The sequence below is a fragment of the Alligator sinensis genome, unplaced genomic scaffold (assembly GCF_000455745.1).
Source record: "Alligator sinensis unplaced genomic scaffold, ASM45574v1 scaffold1289_1, whole genome shotgun sequence".
Taxonomy (NCBI): Eukaryota; Metazoa; Chordata; order Crocodylia; family Alligatoridae; genus Alligator; species Alligator sinensis.
In genome coordinates, this window is record NW_005843360.1 from 86,469 (window position 1) to 108,298 (window position 21,830).

The 21,830-nt window shown below is 43.5% G+C and overlaps 1 protein-coding gene across 2 annotated transcripts in view; it reads left to right on the forward strand.

Moving 5' to 3' along the window:
• The window catches only part of AGPAT3 (1-acylglycerol-3-phosphate O-acyltransferase 3), a 58,134-nt gene that overhangs the window by 17,708 nt on the left and 18,596 nt on the right, over positions 1–21,830 (forward strand). Inside the window, exons 2-4 of one of the 2 annotated variants that reach the window (XM_006038455.3) lie at positions 16,203–16,429; positions 21,168–21,337; positions 21,560–21,721. In XM_006038455.3, the coding sequence (XP_006038517.1) occupies positions 16,252–16,429; positions 21,168–21,337; positions 21,560–21,721 (510 nt within the window). In that variant the 5' untranslated portion in view covers positions 16,203–16,251. The remainder of the gene's footprint in view (positions 1–16,202; positions 16,430–21,167; positions 21,338–21,559; positions 21,722–21,830) is intronic. The other variant, XM_025194966.1, reaches the window with a different exon arrangement.

Genomic DNA, 21,830 nt, shown 5'->3' on the forward strand with positions numbered 1-21,830 from the left:
GGAGGTAGAGTGGCAGCACTGTGGGGTACTGGGTGGCGGTGCTCTGTCTCTGCCCTTTCCCCCCCCACACTCGTAATTCCTGACGGGCAGTTGGCTAAGATGGAGGGAGAGAGAGATGCTGTGAATCTCTGCCTCCAAACACAGAATATGCAAACTTGTATCTAAACTCCCCTTTTGGTGGAAGGTCATTGAACAGGTGGTTGCCTGACAGCTCCTGGTACACCTGGATGCCAGCTGTTTCTTGGACCCTTGTCAGTCTGGCTTTTGTCTTGGATAGAGACTGACAGGGTGGCCTTGGTCAGTGATCTTTACTTGGAGATTGACAGGGGAAGTTGTTCCCTGCCCTTACTCGATCTTTCAGCAGCCTTCAGCACAGTTGGCCATGAGGCCAAATGCTGATAAAACATTTATGTAACCTTGTGGGTATTTGTGAACCACTCTAAATGGTTTCCATTCTTTCCTAGCAGAGAGGTTCCAGAAGGTGATGATGAGGGGGGCGGGGCTTGTTTCCCCTCAATACCTTTCCTTTGGAGCCTCCTAGGCTTCATTTTGTCACCGCTCCCGTTCCATATATGTATGAGGCCACTGGGTGAGATTGTACAGAGATTTGGAGTCAGGTGCCATCGCTCATCGCTTGTTGCTGATGACACCCAGCTCTACCTCTCCTTCTCTTCCTATCTCAGTCCTTAACCAGTGCCTGGTTGCAGTTGGGGACTGGATGCAGGTGATTGGAAACTTCACTAAGAAGGCTGATGGTAGTAGGCAGACTGCTTGACTTGGGTGAGGACTGGGACATCTGTCATAGCTGGGGGTTCAGCCTCCCCTTGTTACTCAAGCTCAGTGGCAACTGGATTTTCTGGTGGTGGTGATGGCTAGGCGTGCCTTTCATTGATTTCATCTGGTGAGAAGAATGGGACCCTTCATTTCAGATTTTGATCTGTTCATCATCATCTGTGCCTTTGTAAACTCAAGGTTAGACCACTGCAATGCAGTGGCTCTATGCAAGGCTGACCTTGAAGACCATCCAAAATCTGGAGTAGAATATGGCATCCTGCCTTCTGCCAGGAACACAGAACTCCTATGCCCCAGAGTCTGCACTGGCTTCCGGTAGCTTTCTGGGTGCAATGCAGTGTGCTGCTTTTGACCTAGAAGACCCTAAGGCTAGGGACAGAATTTACACATAACCGGTTTAAGTGATCAAAAACTGGTTTAAACCTGTAACAGAACAGAAATGCAGTGCACATAAACCACTTTCAAAGCTGGTTTAAGATGGACCTGGTTGAATGTAGTATCAGACTTAACTGATTTGGGTCAAACCAGTTTACGGAACTTCTGTCCTAGATCCCTTCCTGATTTAAGTTAACTCAGTTCCCCAGCATCCCAGGATGCTTTGCAGCTCTGGGCTGGGGGAGCAGGGCCCCACCCCTCTCATCCCTAGCCAGAGCAGTGTCACTGCTCTGGCTGGCTGAGAAAAGGGGTGGAGGTGGATGAACGGTGGGGACAGGGGTGTATGGCCAGACGCTGGCCCGGTGCCTAAGGCAAAGTGGGGAAGGGAGGGCCCCATTCAGTGTTGTTGTAGGCAGAAGCAGAGGAGAGGTGGGCATGGGGAGAGATGCTCCTGGAAGGATCCCGGTGCTGTCCCCCACCTGCCAGGCTGGGTGGTCTGAAAGAAGAGGCTGTGATCAGGCAGCTGCAGTGCCCAGCAACTCTGTGGGCAAGTGCCGGCAACTTCCCCAGTGATGGCCATGGCTCCCTGGAGGTGGGCGACAGTGACTCAGGCAGAGTTGGCAGCGGGGGCTAGGGTGGGCATCCCACTTGTCTCCTGATTGGTGCCACCACCTTCCCCTCTCCTGGGGACACCCACCCTGCGCTGGGCCTGGGCCCGGGCATGGCTCCGGAAGGAAGAGAAGCCACTTGCAGGTGCCCATGGGTCTGGTGCCTGCTTCCAAACTCCCCGCGTTGTCCCCATTGTCGCATCACAGAGATTAGACAGCCGCCACCCCCGTGCCAGGCACCTTCAAAGAGATAGCAGCCTGGTGACAAGGAGTTCCTGCCTCCTCCCTGTGTGTCCAGGGTGCGGGTCAGGCCCCTCTCAAAATACACAATGATGGGGGGAGGGGGGCAGGGAGCTGAGGGGAAGGGCCCCAACCGCTGCTCATGGCTGTAGGAAGCCCACAGGGAAGGGAAAGCAAAGAGGAAGGGCTGTGCAGCATCGGGCCCTGCTTCACTTTGTGTGTGTGTGAGACCCTCTGCTTCATACAGCCCCTCGTGTGTCCCAGCGCAGAGGTGACTGTCCCAGCAGGGAAACAGGCCCTGCGCTTTTCCCCCTCTTCTTTCTGCAGTAGAACAGGGGCCTGAAACACTGTTCTTGGAGGAGCAGCACAGAGGGTTCCTCTCTGGATCAGGTCATAGCATCTTAGAGTGGGGCTGGTTGGGACTTGCAGGGGTCACATCTAACCTCGCCCCTGCCTGGGACAGGAGCATTCCTGTCCAGACCATCCTGTTCGCACCCATACTTTAAACTCTACATATGACAACTGGCAGCCATGACACAAGGCTCCCTCTCCTCAGCTGCTCGAGTGGAGAGCGGGGCAGGGAAAAGCCAAGCACACCCTAACTGGGGTCCCTGCAGGACGGGGTGGGGGTTTAAACCCTTCCCCAATCATACTCAGCAGCCTGGCCATGCCACCCCACTCCCCACCCCCCTCTCCAGCTCAGCTTCCTTCCAGCCTTGCAGCTGCTGCAGAAGGGAAGGGAGGTGTGCTCCAGCGCAGCCCCCTCCTCCCCCCGCCCCCCCCCAGCTTCTAGCCTGAGCCACTGCAGGCATGTGACTGCATTTCCAGAATCAAAAGTGAATGTCTATTCACTTGCTTCCTGGTTCAATCTATGAATGGTTCATATGTTTAGATCAGGTTAGAGTAATGTGCAAAGATTGAATTGATTCAGGCTCCAGCTTTTTGAATGTCTGTACTTAGCCTAAAAGGTCTGGGCCCTACATACCTAAGAGACTGCCTTCTCCTTATGCCACCTCAGTGGGAGTTCTGTTGTTCAGCAGTTTTGAAAATTAGGCTATGAGTATATATAATGCCAGATCCAGACTGGTCAAAACCTTGATCTTGAGGTGCTGGATTTGTTTCTAGATCAAAAGGATGACTTCTGTTACACTGTACATAACTATGTTGCTCACTCTTGCTTAGTTTTATTGCTGTGGATTGTAGATCTGAGAAGTGTTTAAAATAACTTATTTTCTTAAAGGTATCTTGCAGCCCTGAGTACTAAAATTAAAGAGCCTTTTTGAGAGTGTAGGAGACATGGCTAAGAATTAGTACTTTTAAAACATGTATGTTTTTAATAATGTCCAAGAGATGGGGCTTTTTTTTTTTTTTTGTGATACCATTTTCTAGACCCATCACATAGCTGAGAGAATTGTTGGACAAGCTCTCAGGCATCGGGTGCCCTTCCTCAGGTCTCTCTTTGTCTCTCTGTCTCCGTATAATAATGCACATTTAGATTCTTGTTCAGGTGGTTTACGTTTTACACTTTTCATAGCTGAGGATGTTGTATGAGAGGCCTTTTGCTGTGACTCAGATGTCACCATTCTTTATAGATAGCAACACTGAACTCTTTTCTCTGTGAAATGATAGATAAGTATACAGGCAGCCCTTGACTTATGGCGATTCGCACTTGTGGCGTTCCACCATTTACACCCATGTTATTACTCATGGCACTGGATCCTCACACTTACAGCACTACATGGAAATTTACAATGAGAAAAAGAAGGCAGCAAAACAAACATCCCTGGATCAGTTTCTCAAAAAGCCATCAAGTGGTCCTAAGTCTCCCCAAAATCTCCCCAAAGAAGCCCTTCTGAATTCCATGACCCTGATGAAGGTGTTCCTTCACCTTCTGATTAAATAAAATGTTACGTGATTAGTTACTGTATTGCCTAGTTTAATCAATTTATATACAGTACACTTTAGAAAGCTTTGTACTGTACAGTGTATATTGTTTATAGTTGAGTTGATTAAATAGTTTATTTAAATATGGTGTTTATGGTCATTTCTATAAAAAGTTGGGCATCAGGCCCTTGGTCAGGAACGTAACCCCCTATTATAACATTGTTTCTATGGGAAAATCAGATTCGACTTGCATCATTTCAACTTGCAGCCTTTTCCAGGAACATAACCTGCCGCAAGTGCGAGGACTGTCTGTATAAGAATAAATGTAAGAGCAGTTTGTAGAACTGATATGTCTGTGAGCTTCAAATATCTGTATCATTATTATGATGGTCTAAGCAAGAAACTGTATTAGGGTGAGAAGTACCAATTTATCACACCAGCTGTACAGATGGACTTTGATCCAAAGACCATGAAATCAGTGGAAAGCTCCTATTGACTTCAGTGGGTTTTGGATCAGAACCAGAATGGTTACCATATTCTAAATGGTGGTTGTCTTCGCTGCTGTGCTTGTGCAGGAATTGCTGCTTCTTCAGTCTTAATTTTTGAGATAAGAGTTCCTCTTGTTAGTCAAGATAGAAAATTCTGCCCATCGTTATGCTCATTACTGAGGGACAGTACATCCAGTAGAAAGACTTGATTTAAAAAAATATATATTTAAAGTTGGACTTGAGGTACTCTTCCATATAACATGGCAGCCAAGCGCCGATCCTCTGGATCTTGGTATATGCATAAGGCATATGCCTAGGCAAGAGTATGGAGGAGTGGAGGCTGCCCAAGACCTTCCATCCCCCCTTTAGACCATTGAGACAGAATCCAAAGGCCAGAGCAAGTCCAGGCATTCAGTTCCTCAATGACTCTCACTTCTGCCAGAGAGCAACAGATAAACTGCTACTGACTGCCTAATGCCTCAGTGAGGTTGTTTGTCATAGTGATGCCCCTTTGCCTTTCTCCAGCCAATGGGTACCCACGAGGCAGTGGGGTCTAGAGTTTTGCGGCGCCCTATACTTGCTTTACTCTGGAGGTTGCAACATTGTGATATTTTATAGGAGCTGCTATAATATAATTCTCAGAAAACTCTGATAAGCAATGTCCTCCAACTCTATATCAGTCTTGGATGTCACTGAGGGATATATAAGACCTTAAGTAATCCAATTTATTGTGCAGGAAACTAATTGGATCTTTCTCATATGTTTAGATCAGGAATTAGGCCACTGTATCTACATGAGAAACTTCTACTGATATGTTAATCATGCATGCAATTTTGTTTCCCACAATATTTCTGTATTTGAAAAAAGCCCTAATATGGATGCATATGCATTGACAGAAGAGTACTTTTCCTGATATACTGGTTCCCAAAATGAAAGAAGGTATTAGCTTTACTGGCACTTACTTTTTAAGCTGCCTCTCCCCCAGAAAGGTTGCCAGTATGGTTTTGTGGGTACAACTTTTTCTAGTAAAGGGTAGGTTTGAGTAAACGACCCTTCCTGAAGTTGTGGCTGGGTGTAGGAGCCTTACAGGCACAGTCCTTCAAGCCTTAGAAAGCTGGTGGGATAATTGAAAGTAGCAAGGACTCTGCCAGGTTGTTCTTCCAGGCTCTTAGATACCATTTGGTCAAGCACTAACTTTTTAAAAAATGATGCGAGTGATAAGTTTAATAGAGAAAGCAGGAGACCTGTCAATCCCACGTTTTTCCCAAGTACTTCTGTTGCGAGTATTTTGATGTCAAGATATTAAAACTTTTAGAAAATGGCTAGCTATTATCCTCTTGTGCTGTAAGAGCCATGGTTCTTGTAGCTGGTGAGAATTGCTATTTAAAGATAGCGGAGAGACTCTTGTAAAAGGCTAATATAATTCATGAGAAGATAATATATTTTTATGGTTTGAAACTCTACCTCTCCAGGAAGGGGATTTTTCTTCCAATTTTTGGTTATGTAGTGCTCCTGAAGAACGCAGCACTGACAAGAGTGGTGAATGCAGCTTTGCTTTACATGTGGATCAAATACAGCACTGGTAGGAGCAGCGAAAGCTTTTCCTGTCACAATTCTGAACCAGAGCAGCCACCTTTAAGAGTGGGATGGTAGCTCAGTGCCCCTCTATTCCAGTGATTTTTCAACCTATATTCATTTGTGAACCCCTAAAGAATTTTGAATGGTGGCGTGGACCCATTTGGAAATTTCGAATAAAGGTGTGGACCCCCTTGAATTGTTAGTGTGGGTGTTCACGTACTTTTACCACATTCCAGCAGACTTGATTAATCGAGTCTACTCCAACATACTGTAATTACAGCAGGTTAAAGCAGCCTTGCTGCATGTGTACAGGTGCCTTAACTCTGGATGTCCTAACACCAGTGGGCAAAATTCTTATTTCATTTGTATATACCTGTACTGGTGATGAAAGACTTATCATGTGTTGACCTTGTTGGCTTCTTCTGGCTGACGATACGTGTGTAAGAGAGCAGTAGATAGTTCAAAGACGAGAATTAGAACTGGGAAGCTATTCATGATGAATAACTGGTTCATAGCTTTGCCCTTTGTTTAGTTATAAAAGACTGATATTTTTCATAGATTGTTTATCATTTGAAATTATTGTAAGTGCTTTATACGTTATACATGTGAAATCTATGTGTATTTTTCTGTTTTTCAAAATAGCATATGTTGTTCTGTGTCTACTTCAAAGGGGTAGAAATAGGAGGGAAGGGGAAATTGTCCCAGAATGCTATTTGCTTGGGGCCTACTGAACTGCAGAAGGCCTCCTCTCATGGGGCATGCCCTCCATGGCAGGATTCATAAATTCATAGATTGTATGGGGCTAGAAGGGACCTCGCAGATAATCGGGTCCAGCCCCCCCACTCTAGGCAGGAAGACAACTGGGGTCAAGTGACCCCAGCGAAGTGCCTGTCCAGTCTCCTCTTGAAAAGCTCCAGGGTAGGTGGCTGCACCACCTCTGGAGGGAGTTTAGGCCACACTCTGGACACCCTGACTGTGAAGGAGTTTTTCCTGATATTAAGCCTGAAGGGGCCTTCCAGGAGTTTATATCCATTGGTCCTGGTCTTCCCCGGGGGTGCCCTAGTGAACAGTTGTTCGCCGAGCTCCTCATGCACTCCTCTGAGATAGTGGTAAGCCGCTATCAAGTCCCCTCTCACCCTTCTCTTCTTTAGGCTAAAGAGACCCACGTCCCCCAGCCTGTCCTCATATGGCTTGTCTTGCAAGTCCCTGATCATACAGGTGGCTCTTTTCTGAACCTCTCAAGTTTTTCCATGTCCTTATTGAAGTGTGGCACCCAGAACTGGATGCAGTACTTCAGCTGTGGTCTCACCAGTGCTGAGTACAGTGGGAGTATCACTTCCTTAGTTTTACATGAGATGCATCCCTTTAAGAGGACGGACATTCCTTCTATTTCAGGGCACATCAAGGGATCTTACATACAACGGTTCTATCTCAAGATTATCCCCCACCTTTATGAATAACTACTTACACCCCTGCTTTGGCTCTATGCTTTGGGGATCACTAACAGTACTGTTTGGTTATATTAACATTTCACTACTAATAAGATGGCTTAAGAACTCATGGAAGGGGACTTTAAATGTTTAGTTTTAATTTAAAAAGCTCATTGTAGAAAAATGTCAGAGCTCAGCTGAAAAATACAAACTACAAGAGGGCTTAGTGGAGGGGGCTGAAGCTTGTGTTGACATGGGAAGTTTAAAGGTAGATTTGGGGCAGGGGGGGTGTCTCAGTTGTGTAGGTCATTGTAGGGATAGCTGTTCATGAGTGGGTTTTTATGTTAACCTTTTTAAGAACAGAAATAAATAAAATTAAATAACCTACATTAAAAACCTCTCCCTGACCATGCTGAGCTCTGCCTAACTTCTTTGACAAGAGTCTTTCTAGAGATAACAGGTTTTAGGGTTTCTTGGGCAGACAATTGAGAGAGATGGCATATTCTGTGGGTGTGGGTCCCCATGTATGGCTGTTCTGGAAGCACTTGCTGCTTGGAAAGGTCAAGATAATGATGAACAATAGCCAGATTAAATAGCCAAATACAACATGTATGTAGTTTTCAGGATTTAATCTATCTCGCTCTAGCAATACCTGTACTTACCTGATGGGCATATTTGTGCATCTCTGATAAAATCTGCCCATGCCTACAATTTAAGGATTGTGTTTGGGGGTTATTGCAAGAACCACTGGTTTAACAAACTATATTTTTCATATGTTCTACAAAAGAGACACAAAGAAAGTGCTGAATCAAAAAAAAAACAGGGATGAGGCAAAGGGAGGACTGAAACAACTTGAGGGCAGTCTGGCCTGAAGCTCCTTGCTTATGTAAGAACCCTGCTGAAGTGGTTTTATAGCCATGCTACTTACTGATATCTTTTCCTCTTCATCATTATTGAAGTTTTACTGCAGGATCACACTGCTCAGACCAGGGGTGTCAAACTCATTCAACCCTGCAGGTCAGATGAGTAGCATGAGGCTGGTCCAACCACAGGATCAGGCCTACAGACCTCCTTCTCCCCACCATACCTGATTCGGACATCGCTCCAGCTGGAGGTATGGCACCCGCACTGTTTGCGGTGTAGATGCTGGAACAAATGCTGCATGCAGCAATGTCCGTGTAGGGTGGCTGTCCTGGCAGTTCCAGGACTGCGGTGCCTACTCCAGCCAGTCTGGGATGTGGCTGCCATTCTGGCCAGACTGTGCCATGTGTTGGGCCCATTCCAGGATCTGTACCACACATGGCATGGGTCCCAGACTGGTTGGTACAGCCACCAAGTTAGGTATGCTGGGGGACAGGGAGAGGAGGAGGTCTGTGGATCCAATACGGCCCTTTATGATGGGCTTATGCCATGCCCATGTGGGTCTCATGGGGCAGCATGTGGGTCTCATGGGGCAGACCCAGGGGCAGCACCAGGGACTGGAGAGGAGGGCTTTGGGCTGTATCCAGACCGTGGGCAGAATGTTTGACACTGCTGGCTTCAACTGTCCATTGTTGGAGTGTGAAATGTTGGACTAGTCTTGACTGTCTCTGAGAGTGGCTTCAGACCCAGTAATATAAATATGATTAGCAATTGAAGACAACATTACTTGAGGAAGAATATTACAGAATAACTCCCCTCCCCCCACATTTTAATAATAGCTACGTGGCAAAAATGTACATGCCACGATGGTCCCTGCTTCATTAACTTGCCAAGAAGGTAGAAACAGTGGGAATATTGCAGCATTTTGAATTAAGAACATAGTGTTTGCCTGGCTAAATCAGACCACAGATCCAGATACTGTGTACTCCAGTCAGCAGCAGTGTGGAAAATGAGGAATGGCTGAACTAAAGAGTTATGTCCCTGTAAGTGGAGAAGGGAGCAAAGCTTGTTATATGACAGGGTGACCACAGTTACTCACCTGGGAACCACATCTGATCCTCCACTGAAGTTCAAGAGCTGGAGTGGGGAGACGGTGCTGAACGACCCGGAGTAGAGGTGACCCCCACTCCCCTGCAGCCTCCTGGCTGCAGTTTGGCCGCTGCACCCGAGCCAGCAGTCCCAGAGGGAGAGGAGGGAGAAGGGTAGGCTTGGGGCATGGTCCCTGCGAGGAAAGTCGGAGTGGCAGCAGGTGTTGGGCTGTGCTGTTCCCCGGAGCTGCCTCAGGGAAAGTGAGTGGGCCTTCAGCCGCTTTCTGCAGAGCTGCAAGTACCATGCAGGCAAGTGGCATGCAGCTCCCAAGCTGCAGCTTGGCCACCTCTGTTATATGAGATGTGAACTTATGAGGGACTGTGAAGGAGTATCAGATACAACTCGTGTTGTAAGCATGAAAGTACTCAATGCTCAAATGCTTTACCAAAAGAAGGTACCATCCCCTCTTTCTCTGTCTCTCTTTCTGTTCCCTCCCCCCATGCACATTGAATGCACAAAATTGGATGAGCAATTTGGAGCGATTACTTTGTGCACTTTCCTCTTCCTTTTTCGTTGATTTGCTAGTATACAACAGTTCTTTTACTAAAAATAACTTGCTTTTCTCTCATTTCTGATTAAACACATCTCAGAAATTATTTACAATACTTACAGCTATAAACAGGAGATGTAATTCAAAAGAAACCACATTCAGTTCAGATTTAAAAACCATAGAAAGAGTTCACACCTGCCAGCTCATTCATTTTTCCCAGTTGGACATTGACTATATTATTTATGTATCTGGTTCTCAAATTTTAATAAAGTATAGCTTTTCACAAAAGCTAAGAATTTGGGAAATAATATTGTAGCAACAAATTTTCCTAACAGATTAAGAGAGGAGATGATAGACATAGAATGGCAGAAACCTAGTTATCTTCCTTCTGAATTTAAAAACACCAAAAGTCAACTTTTCTCTTTAACTTCCTTGGGAAGTGACGTCACTTTGTGGAAGACAGTTAATCCCACAAGATATTTGCATTTTTGTGCCCAAGATAAGCTGTTTGTTCTGTTAGCTTTAAGGTGGCCTTTTCTTGCATGCTGTACTGCGATATAACTTTTAAGATATTGGCAGTTGGCAAGGGGTTGGAAAAAAAGCTGATATAAGTGGGTTGGTGCACCTGCTGCTGTGCGGGTGGGTTTTTCCCATTTAAGAGTCCTTCCAAAACTCAGAACAATAGTCTGTGAGTAGGTTTGGGTGCCTGCAGCTTCGCTGTCTAACTTTGGTCTTGGGAGCTCCTTAGCCAGTCCTCATAATATCAAACAATAATCCTTGGTCCAGACAAAGAGATACAAGTAAAGCAGGGGTGTAGGTTGTAGCCGTGTTGGTCTAAGGACATAGGCAGGCAAGGTTCTTTGGGTGAATCCAATATCTTTTATTAGACAGACTAAAATAGTTGGAAAAATTCTTTTTTTCAAGATTTCGGGTACAGCACCCTTTGTCAGGCTGAGGAGGTGTCTGTAGTTGGTCTGTGCTCATCTGGGATGGAATAGTATAAGTAAAGCAGACTTATAGCCTTTTTCCAGGTGGCAGGAGGGGACCCTTTAGCTCTGTCCCTTCCTAAATGCAAGCTCCCATAGCTTTTAGTTTGCTTCTGGCCAGCAAACGTCCCCTTGCCATCTCAAGCTTTCTCCCCTTGGCTTTTAACTGCCTGCTAATCAGTTGGATCCTACTACATAGCTGTCCACCTCCCTTAAAGGGTCAGACTGTCCTGTTACAGGGAAGTATAAAATCCATAGCCTCTAGAGCAGTTCTTATTAGTGCTGCATGGGGGAAAATGAGATATTCAGAGTTGAAAAAAAAATCTATAGTCTGATATTGCAGAAATTGATTTAGGATGGAGAGAAAAGACTGTGTTGCTAGCAGGGTGAGGCATATATTTTTTATTCATGTTATAAAGTAAGGAGGGTTGAAAATTGCTGAAAGTTCCTATGAGGGAAACTTTTTCCTCAGTATTTGCTGTACTTTGCCATTGTTAAAACATCTGGTTGAGAAATTTAAAGGCAGGTTTGTCCCTCGTTGTTGTAACTCATCATCCTTGTCCTCTCCCCAGCGTAAACTGATCATCAGGGAATTTCAATGAAAAAACAATGGCTATCAAAATAACTTTTCCCTGATGGTTTTAAACTGTATTGTCTAGCTTGCCTACAGTAAAGTACACTGGTGAGGCAGCAAGGGTTAGTTTTTAATTGCATTTATTTATTTATTAATTTTAGGGTGAGGTGCATGTGAGGAGGGAGGAAATATGGTACCGGTGGAAGATTCTATATCCAGCATTGCAACAAGCCTTTATCAGGGAGGAGAAACAATAGGATTACTCAGATTTTATTTAGCAATGTATTCTTTAAGATGAAGCACAAGTAGCATAATTATGCTTTACAAAGCACTGGGCCAAACACTCCCACAAAAGACTCAGGATAAAAGGAAAACTCTTTCATTACTATCCAGTCTTTAGGACTTCAGTAGCATTTACTGCCCCTGCAGTTTTGGGACAGACATTATGCATAAAACCAGCTTAAGTGATCAGAAACTGGTTTAAACCTGTTACAGAACAGAAGTTCAGTGCACATAAACCAGTTTGGAAATGGCTCAAACCAGTTTGGGATAAATCTGGTTGAATGTAGTATCAGACTTAACTGATTTGGGTCAAACTGGTTTATGCCATGTCTGTCCCAGACCCCTTCCTGGTTTAATTTAAACCAGAGTCCCCCAGCATCCCAGATGCTTTGCAGCCCTGGGCAGGGCTCTCTGCTCCACAGCAGGGCTGGCCCTGCCCCTCTGCTCTCTGGCTGGAGCTCCCACAGAGATGGTAGGCACAGCAGCATCTGCCTGGCTTCCCCGTGCCACCCCCCACCCCCACAACTCCCTGCTCAAGCAGGGATTCCTCCCTCCCCTCTCCTACAGCATGGATGTAGCCAGCATCTGTTATGCTAGCTAATGCTGAGAGGTGTTTATGTAAGGCAGACAGGACAGTGTCTGCTCAGGGCTTTTTGGATCTAAAAGAAGAGCTTGAGCTAATGAGCGAAGCTTTTGTTTTCTTGCTGGGCTGATAAACACTGTGTTACTCCCAGTGTAACTCCCTGCTGGCTCCCTCAGTGGTCAGGAGCGGGGGGAGGGGGAGACCCCTCCCTAATCAGAGCATCTTGCCAGGGGCCTGGCCACACCCCCATCCCCCTCAGGTCAGCACTGTAGAAAGGAAGGGAGGGCTGCTCTAGCGCTCCCCCGGCTCCTAGCCTCAGCCACTGCAGGCATGTGCCTGCATTTCTTCAGCCCAGAGGGGATGTCTGTACTATTACTAACCGGTTCAGCCTATCCAGAATAAACTAACCTGCAAAGACTGAATCAATTTAGGCTCAGGCTTTTTGAATGGCTGTCCCTAGCCAAGGGGCACAGGGGCATAGTGAACCCCAGCAGAGTGGTAGGGACTCTGAACAAAGTCTTGAAATCTTTCTTTCTGCCTGCAGCTGAACCACCCATGTTCCACATTGGCCAAGACTCCCAGCAGCCATTCGGCTGGCATTAGCATTTGTCTATAATATTTCAGATTCTCATTGGACTAATAATTGCTATGGCATTTGAGTTTTGGTGCAAAGCAGAGGAAGCATAAAACTTAACCCCTTTTTAGCTGGTAAAACTTTCTGGCAGATATTACTTTGCATTTCCACTTGTTAATAGCAGTTTGTGCATGTTTTTCATCTTAAACCGCATGGCCAAAGGGAGTCATATTGGATGTTGAAAAGCAATTATTACTGTATTAATACATATGTATTAATATTAATGTATTAATATGTTAGACACACTCATCAGCAAAGCTGACTCCATATGCCTTTATGAAATACAGATAGAAACTCTAGAAGTGATTCTGCAGAGGAAAAAATGAGATTTTGTGCGTGTGTTTTTGTACTGTTCTTTGAAAGAGAGCAGATAAATGGGCTGATTTTTGCCATAATCTTGGAAATGGAGATGTGCATCTGAGCAGCAGTAATTAAACTAAACTAAACTAAATTTAGTAAACTAAATTTGAAGGATTTTCAGTGGAAAGACGTGAATCCATTTGTTCATAGGAGATTAGTATCTGAATGCCACAGCTCAGCAGATGAGATGAAGATACAGTACATGTAAAGCATATTGCGACATTTGGACTGTGGCAGGCTACAGTATCCTAGAAACCTGATACTTTTAAAATTTACATTGTTCTTTAAAGAGATTCTGAGAATTATTGCTAAGAAAGAAAAGCACATTAAATAGAGAATATAATTTCATTTTAGAATTCAACCTTGTCTTATAGCCAGAGACAAACAAGATGTTTATTCTTAAAGCTGTTAGTTCAGTTTCCTTTTATTTAGCGTAGAGTGATAGCACAGTAATACTCACTATATAAAAGTGTTATAGTAGTAGCAGTCAGGTTGCCATGCTTGTCTGTGTTCTGTATTATGTTTTTAAAATGTCCATATGGGTAAAGAATTAAAACCATTTAGCTCGTTTGTACAGTAAAACACAAGACAAAATCTAGGGCTCTTAATTGGTAGGAACTGCAATAATTTGCATTTAATAGGAAAACCAGCATTCCTTATTAATAATGCTTCAACATTCAAATTGATGTGATATAATATAAGGAAAACATAAATGAAGATATTCCAGTTCTTAGAATTTGCACATACATTTGGATCATTGGGAACTTAGTAGAGCAATTATTCTCAACCAGGGTATTGTGGCACCCTGAGCAGCCTTGGATCCTTTCTTGGGTACTGAAAGGTGTTGTTTAATGTTAGCACTGTTGGACATGCAAATATGATTCACAAGATAAACCCAGAGATTTCAAATAGGAATCCATGGTGTCAAAACGTTCTGACCAGTTGGGGCCTCTGTGAGTTCTTTGTGACAAAAGAATAGCTCGACTATTTTTCCATAGTAAAAATTTGAATGAAAACTAAGAGCTTGCATTTTCTAAGCATGAGCCTTGAGTCTGTCCAGGGATACCTTGCATCTAAAAAGGTTGACAACCACTGCACCAGATCTTCTAACCTGCCTCCTTACATCTTGGAAGTGTACATTACTTTTAATAATCGAGGCTTCAGTTGTCCAAACATTCAGGCTAAGTACAAACAGTCAGAAAACCTGAGGCTGAATCAGTTCAGTCTTTGCAGGTTAGTCTAAATTGCACAAATTAAATTGAAACAGAAGTGAATAGACATCTACCTTTGACTCAGGAAATGCAGCCACATGTCTGCAGTGGCTGAGGCCAGAAGCTGGGGGTGCTAGAGCACAGCTCTCTGACTATGTTCACTTCCTCTTCCTGCTGCCCCTGAGGTCTCTGGAATTTGCTGTCCAGACTTATAGCTGCAGGACTCTACAGGGTTGCTTATCACTTCCTCTTCCTGCTTCCAGGTGCCTCTGGGATTTGTAGACCATAGTCGCAGCCAGGAGTAAGTTTGAGCAGGGGAAGGGATGTTTAACCCCATTCCCTGGCCCCAGACCCCAGCTGGGGTTAGCCAAGAGGGAGGTAGTCCCCACCCCTGCCCACTGGGCTGCATTCCCAGCTGGGCTTGCCCCCCCCCCAATCCCCTTGTCAGCCAGCCCACACTGCCCCAGCTCAGGAACAGTGGGGTGGGACCAGCCCTGCTCTCTGGAGCAGACATCCCAGCCCAGGGCTGCAAAATGCTGGGATGCTAGAGGACTGTGATTTAACTTAAACCAGGAAGGGGTCTGGGGCAGAAGTTTCATAAACCAATTTGTCCCAAATCAGTTCAGTCTGATAACTACATTCAACCAGGTTCATCTTAAATCAGTTTCAGCCATTTTGAAACTGGTTCATGTGCATTGAGCTTCTGTTCTGTTACAGGTTTTAAACCAGTTTCTGATCACTTAACCCGGGTTATGTGTAACTTCTGCCCCTAACCTCAAACACAAGTGACTTTCTGAGTGTAATTGTCTGCAGAATTGATCTTTATAGCAAACCTTACACAATATGATAAAATCATGGTAATACTTTTACCTTTTGGGAAAAATGAGAAAAGGAGAAATGAACTGCCTGAATTTAGGAATCAGAGAGTAGTCATGGGTTTGGAAAGGACCTCAAGGTCATCTAGATCAGTGCCCTGCACTTGATTACTCAGCAAGCATTCCCTTTCCATGCTTAGTCTGATAGACCTAGTCTGTTTGACTTAGTCTGCTTTCAATGTGTTCAGCATTGTTTTTCCAGAGTGAAATTTGCTGCAGTATGGAGGACCCATTCTGTGTCTGGGCCAGAGCACCTGAGAAAACATGGAGGCCTTGCTTTGAATATTTGTATCTGCCTTTGGCAGCAAGGGATGATTTTTGTGATTCTGAATAGGCTGCTGCAGAGGAAAAGATTGAGGGCAGGCTTGGGAGGCATCTGTGAATCTACACTTGCACAGATCCCCACCTTATTTGTTGACAGCTACTATTCCAGCTCACAGATAAGGAATAAGCAATGTTAGGGATGTTAATAGTGCAGCCTGTTTCCTGAATGGAGTTTATTTTTTTGTATAAGTGATCATCAGCAAAACAGAATAGCATTTCCCGAGCAGCTACAGGACATTAATAATATCCTTTCTGAGGCTCAGAAATGGTGGCTACCGCAGGCCACGTAACAATTACCCCACTGCAAAAAGAGGCCTGAATGAAATCTGCATGGAAACTTAAAATATGTTAATGGTTGTCTTGCTGGTGCTACTGCTAGTATCTAAATTGAGAAATGAGTCTAGCATTCTTTTTTTCCAGTCTCATCATTTTAGTCTCAACTGGATTTTTCTTTTTCTTGTTTCCCCCTCTCTTTCAGGACTGTTATTCTGAGTGAAGGACCCTGCAAGCGCTACTAAGTGGTTATCATGGGCTTAATTGCATTTCTGAAGACCCAGTTTATAGTTCATCTCCTCATTGGGTTCGTCTTTGTTGTGAGCGGATTGATCATTAACTTCATCCAGCTATGCACGCTAGTCCTCTGGCCAATAAACAAGCAGTTTTATCGCAGAGTAAACTGTCGTCTCTCCTACTCGCTTTGGAGCCGTGAGTATTCACTGTTGGGGATTAGAGAGAGAGAGAAAGTGATAAAGGGATTTTGTAAATTGGGAGCAGCATTATGAAATATTAGAAAGTAGTCGTGTTCTTGTGACCGTTATTTAAAGGGACAACTAAATCAAGCTGTTCACAGCCTCTGTTGTACTGTCTTGTGGGAAATTACCTCTTGTATTTCAGTCGTAATCTATGTTAATGCATCATTAAAGGATACAGTCTTCCTCTGCTTTTTCCCTTTGCGAATGGTGCTACTTTGCTCTCCTCCTTCAGAACCATCCCTTAAACTCCCTTTTTAAAATTTTAGACTACTTTATTGATCCCTGCTCCTGCATCCAAGGTCTCTTCACTCACTCAGGCTGTTTGATGTGGGACAGTACTTCCAAAATGAGTGTCTAACTATAGGCTCCTAGATTCATCTCTAGGCACCTACTTCATCAGCCATTTAAAAACCATGCACTCAAAATATTATAAATAAAAATATCCTGAAGGATCTAAAATCTGCATATACAACTCAGCAGCTAATCTGAAAGTCACTTACTTGTCATTCCTGTACCTCTTGGTGTCTTCCCTTTGTCATCCTGTTTCCTAAGATTTAAAAGGAAAACCAAATCAAAGGGAGGTTTGTTTGTGTGTGTGTGTGTGTGTGTGTGTTGGGGGAAGCAAATTGTTAGAGTAAAAATATTTTAATGTTCAGAGGAGGATATTTCAGAATTGCCTCAGGGCTTTTTGTTTTGTTTTGTTTTATATTTCACTGTGTCCCTTTTTAATATGCCAGAGATCAGGCCTCCAAACTTGTATTCATACAAGTTATCTGACTGACTTTGCTGGGAATACAGCTGACTTGTGACTCATGGCAGCAGCTTTATCTGTTCAGGTTCTTGTTTTGTGCAATTTAATATGGTGCACAGAGAATTATCCATTGTCTAACACAGAAGCAGATTACTTTTAAAAAAAAAATCTCTATTGAATCTATAGACCATATGCTATTATTGCTCAAAAAGACACACAGCAGCTGAATAAAGGTGATAACATCTTGCATCTTAGTTTGTAGCCTACTTGAATTAAAATGAGTGAGAAATTTAAGCAACGAATAACAAAGTTTATAATGTCAATGTTATCTCAGTCTGCCCAGTGCTAATGGCCTGTAGTGAAAAGCTTGACAGAATATTTGCTTTAATTGTGATTTATGTAATGAAAGAAACTATAATCTTATAAATGTAGCAGTGCAAGTGTTGTTGACTATATAAATAAAGAATATTGTAGTAAAGCATTTTGGTAGTGGAGTTATAGCTAGAATTTCATTCTAGATCCTTAGTTGTGGTCACTGAGTAGTATACCATTTAAGCCCCGGACAGTTGCAATGTTTGCTTTGTTATAATTGACCTTTATATTGATATAAAAGAGGAGCAGACAGACTGTGCAAAGACTAATACTGGGGTAATGTTTCCCCGTCCAGAATAGAATTACTCAGAAAAGAATCAGGTTGCTTTCTGTAACTGTTGTAAATTACTCTGGTGCACCATCATCTGTTTGAACCTTTCCCGTTGGGTAGCCATTTGCCTAAGGCAAACAGACTAGTGCCTGTACACTTACCACATATTGGCAAGAGCCTGTTATAGCAGCCTTCCAAGTGTATCCCCCCCAGGGTGGCTGCATAGCTATCCATTCCAGATCCCAGTGAAATTTATGTGGGTGTACAGAATCAATTTAAGGTACACTGGTGTAAACAGGTTGTCTGTCTAGAGCCTAAGGCTCTTATTTTTCATGCATGATTTCATCTCAAAGCCAATGTTGTTTTCTTTTTAAGCAATGTTAACAAAGCTGTCCCACCCACGCACCTTTACTTTCTTATAACTCTTCTTTTGGTCTTTTGATCTGTACTTAGTATTGTTATATTTGTCCATAGTGAGTAGTATGCCATGTGGATGAGACAGGTCATCAAAGAAACTATCACATATGAGATATGATATAGTTCAGGCGGTTCCAGATAACTGGCAATGGTGATGAAGCAGGAAGAGCCCAGCTGTTGGCTCCAAAGTCCCATTTTTACTTTGCTAGGTCAGTGTCTAGGAGAAAAACTACTTTTATTTGAGAAAAGAACAACTTGCATTATTACTGAGGCAATAAGTACATAAGACCATAGCATCACGTGTACAGAATCATTTTCAGAGTACAGCCATTGCTTAGAGTTAAGTCCATCACTGTCCTAACTCTTGGTTGCTTTTGCAGTGAATTTGGAAAAGGGTCAGCTGAAATTTTATTTCTTTTTCTTATTTTGGTGGGTTTTTGTTACTGATGTAACAGTTATTTCTTTTTTCTTTTTTTTTTTTTTTTACCAGATCTTGCTAGCTGTGGTATTTGTCATTTTGGAAGACTGATTGTGATGGGAATCATTCACAAACATACATAATTTCAGGAGGCTAGAGTCTCCTTACTATAATTATAAATGTGGTACCTCTGAAAATCCCCATCAGGTTGGCAAGTGGTACTGAAGGTGTCCATTAAGACTCCCTATACCAAGAAAACACTTCATGACACATTTAATTCACAAGGGGCAATCTGTATTCCAACTTTCCCATGTCAACTCTCTTCAAGTGACTCATGCTTTTTAATAGTGCAATAGGTTTAGCTTAGCCCTGTTGTAAAAAAATAATCTCTTAAAATCTCAGGGCATTTTTACACATGCTTGTGGGGGGCGGTGACTTTAATTAGAGTGCCTCTGAGAGCCACTCTTATTAAAACGCCGCTGCGTCTCATGTATCAGCATCCCTGCGCTTCAAAATCGCGGTGGGGGTACTTGAACTAAAGCTCATTTAATGTTATTCAAAGCTCATTTATGAGCTTTAGTTCAAGCACCCCCGCTGCCATTTTGAAGTGCGGGGATGCTGGTACACAAGATGCTATGGCTGGGTGGAGTGCACCAATTAGCACACTCGATTAATCGAGTCTGCTCCGACACACTGCAATTAAAGTGCATTGGAGCAGCCTCCCAGCATGTCTACAGCCACCCTTAGTGTCTTGAAATTAATATCCTCTGTGTTCTGGGCCAGTATTTCTCAAGTTGAGATATTTGCGCCTTTTGGGTTTTGTGACAGACTTTTGGGGAATATGTGGAAAGAAGTAGTGGGATAACAGACCAAGGGAAATGGCAAGTATGCATGGAAGGAAAGGGAGAAAGAAAAACAAAATGAAGAACAGTTTTATAATAATTCTTAGGTGGCTGAAGAGGTTAGTGGGAGCAGTGATGCAGCGTTACTCTCTGATTATCCATAATGCTGAACCCTGAGGGTCAGGCACAGCAATAAAACGCATTAAAAGGGGCAGGCAGCCTGTGATGTTTGAGACCTTACTGCTTTAGAGCAAGAGGTAGATATAACTTTTAACTTTTGGTGCAGGTGGGCCGGTGAGGGGGTTGGTGGCTGGGGGGTGGAATGCCTCCCTCTTCATGCAGGCCATGGTGGTTGCATTGGAGTAAGCTCCCCCAGCACCAGTGGCAGCAGCAGCAGCACAGAGGTGGCCATTTGGTGCCCCCTCTGAATCAGCACTCGGGGTGGCAAGAAGCTTTTGTTAAAGCAAAATATTTGTGCACAGGCATGGTGGCAGCTTTCTGAATAAATGTGTGCAAAATATGTAATGGATCATTATAAAGAGCAAGCAAAACCTTAGGAGATTAGGCTGGTTGTAGCATCTATGGAGCAAGTATGACACTAAAGAGCTAAATACTAAATATTTTATTAAACTCTCAACCAAAAAATAAGCAAACAGAAGCCCACCCCTTGATGTACTCACATTTTGTATCTATGCACTTGTAAAGGACAGCCTGCTTCCTGCCCCATTTCTCAAACTGAACTTTGTAACAAAAGATCTCTGGAAAAAATGCCACCAATATTTCAGAGTAAATTGTGGGGAGTGATGTTGTATCAGATTCTCCACACCTGGCTCTGTAGATTTTTTTTTCTTCTGCTCATTAGCAGAGAGTGCAGGTTCAGTCTCTCTCTTTTTCCCCTTTTTTGTTTTAAATAATGGGAAAATTTTTAAGAGTAGAGTTTAATTAAGTACAAGAAATATAATAAAAGTAGTGTCTAGAAAGGGATAGAAGGGAAATTTGTTCAGTGTCCAGCCCTATAAGGATACATTTCTGGCTGCCTTGGCAAATAAATACTTGTTTGGTTGGAATTTTTAGTGAGATCCAATGGGCTTTTATGCAGAGCAGTAATATTCATTGGCTAAATTCATTGTTTTAAATTTGTGTTCATTATCATAGATTCATAGATGTAGGGTCGGAGGGGACCTTAGCAGATCATCAAGTCTGACCCCCTGTCCTGGGCAGGAATGAATACAGGGCTCATATGACCCCTAGTAAGTTTAAGCTCATATGACCCCAGCTAGGTAGTTATCAAGCCTCCTTTTAAAGACCCCTAAGGTAGGAGAGCCAGCACCACTTCCCTTGGGAGCTGGTTCCAGATCATTTATCAATAAAGTAGTTATCCTGTGGCCCAAATTCTGCGTAAAGGTGATGGTATAAATATACATGCTCGTAATTTAGTGTACGTCCATCTAGGATCATATTTAATCTATTTACCTATAATTCATTGGGCTGAATTAAAAAGTTAATAAATATTATGATCCAGGGCACTTGGCATGAGATCACAGCAGAGAAAGAATAGTAAATCTTGAGGTACATCACAACACCTGACATGTACTGTAACGTCTTTCTTGTCCCCTTCAGAGTTAGTAATGTTGCTGGAATGGTGGTCAAGCACCGAATGTACTTTATTCTCAGACCAGGCCACAGTGGATAAATTTGGAAAAGAGCATGTCATCATCATCTTGAATCACAACTTTGAAATAGACTTCTTGTGTGGCTGGACTATGACTGAACGCTTTGGTGTGTTAGGGGTGAGTAATTCTGTGAAATGTCCTTTAACTACCAGGTGTATAAATTGGTTTTGAACTCTTGCGTATTTTTCTTCATGGGGTGATTTTAAGAAGCAGTTCCATTTTCTTCAGGTACTGAATCAGACCTAATGCTGAGTACTTTTGAAAATCTCAAGGTAGTGCTTTTATTTGAGTCTAACACACAAATAATCAAGTGTTATCTTTGGGGGGCGTTTCTTACAGAGTTCCAAAGTTCTTGCTAAGAGAGAACTGTTATACGTTCCCCTGATTGGCTGGACATGGTACTTCCTTGAAATAGTTTTCTGCAAAAGAAAATGGGAAGAAGACAGAGATACAGTTATTGAGGGACTAAAACGTTTGTCTGACTATCCTGAATACATGTGGGTAAGTGTATGATCCTTCATATAGCGCATCCTATTCTGGGAGTGGAACAATGAATCCTCGGCTTCTGCTGTGTGTCAACCTGAGACTTAAGAGTGAAGATGCACACTCT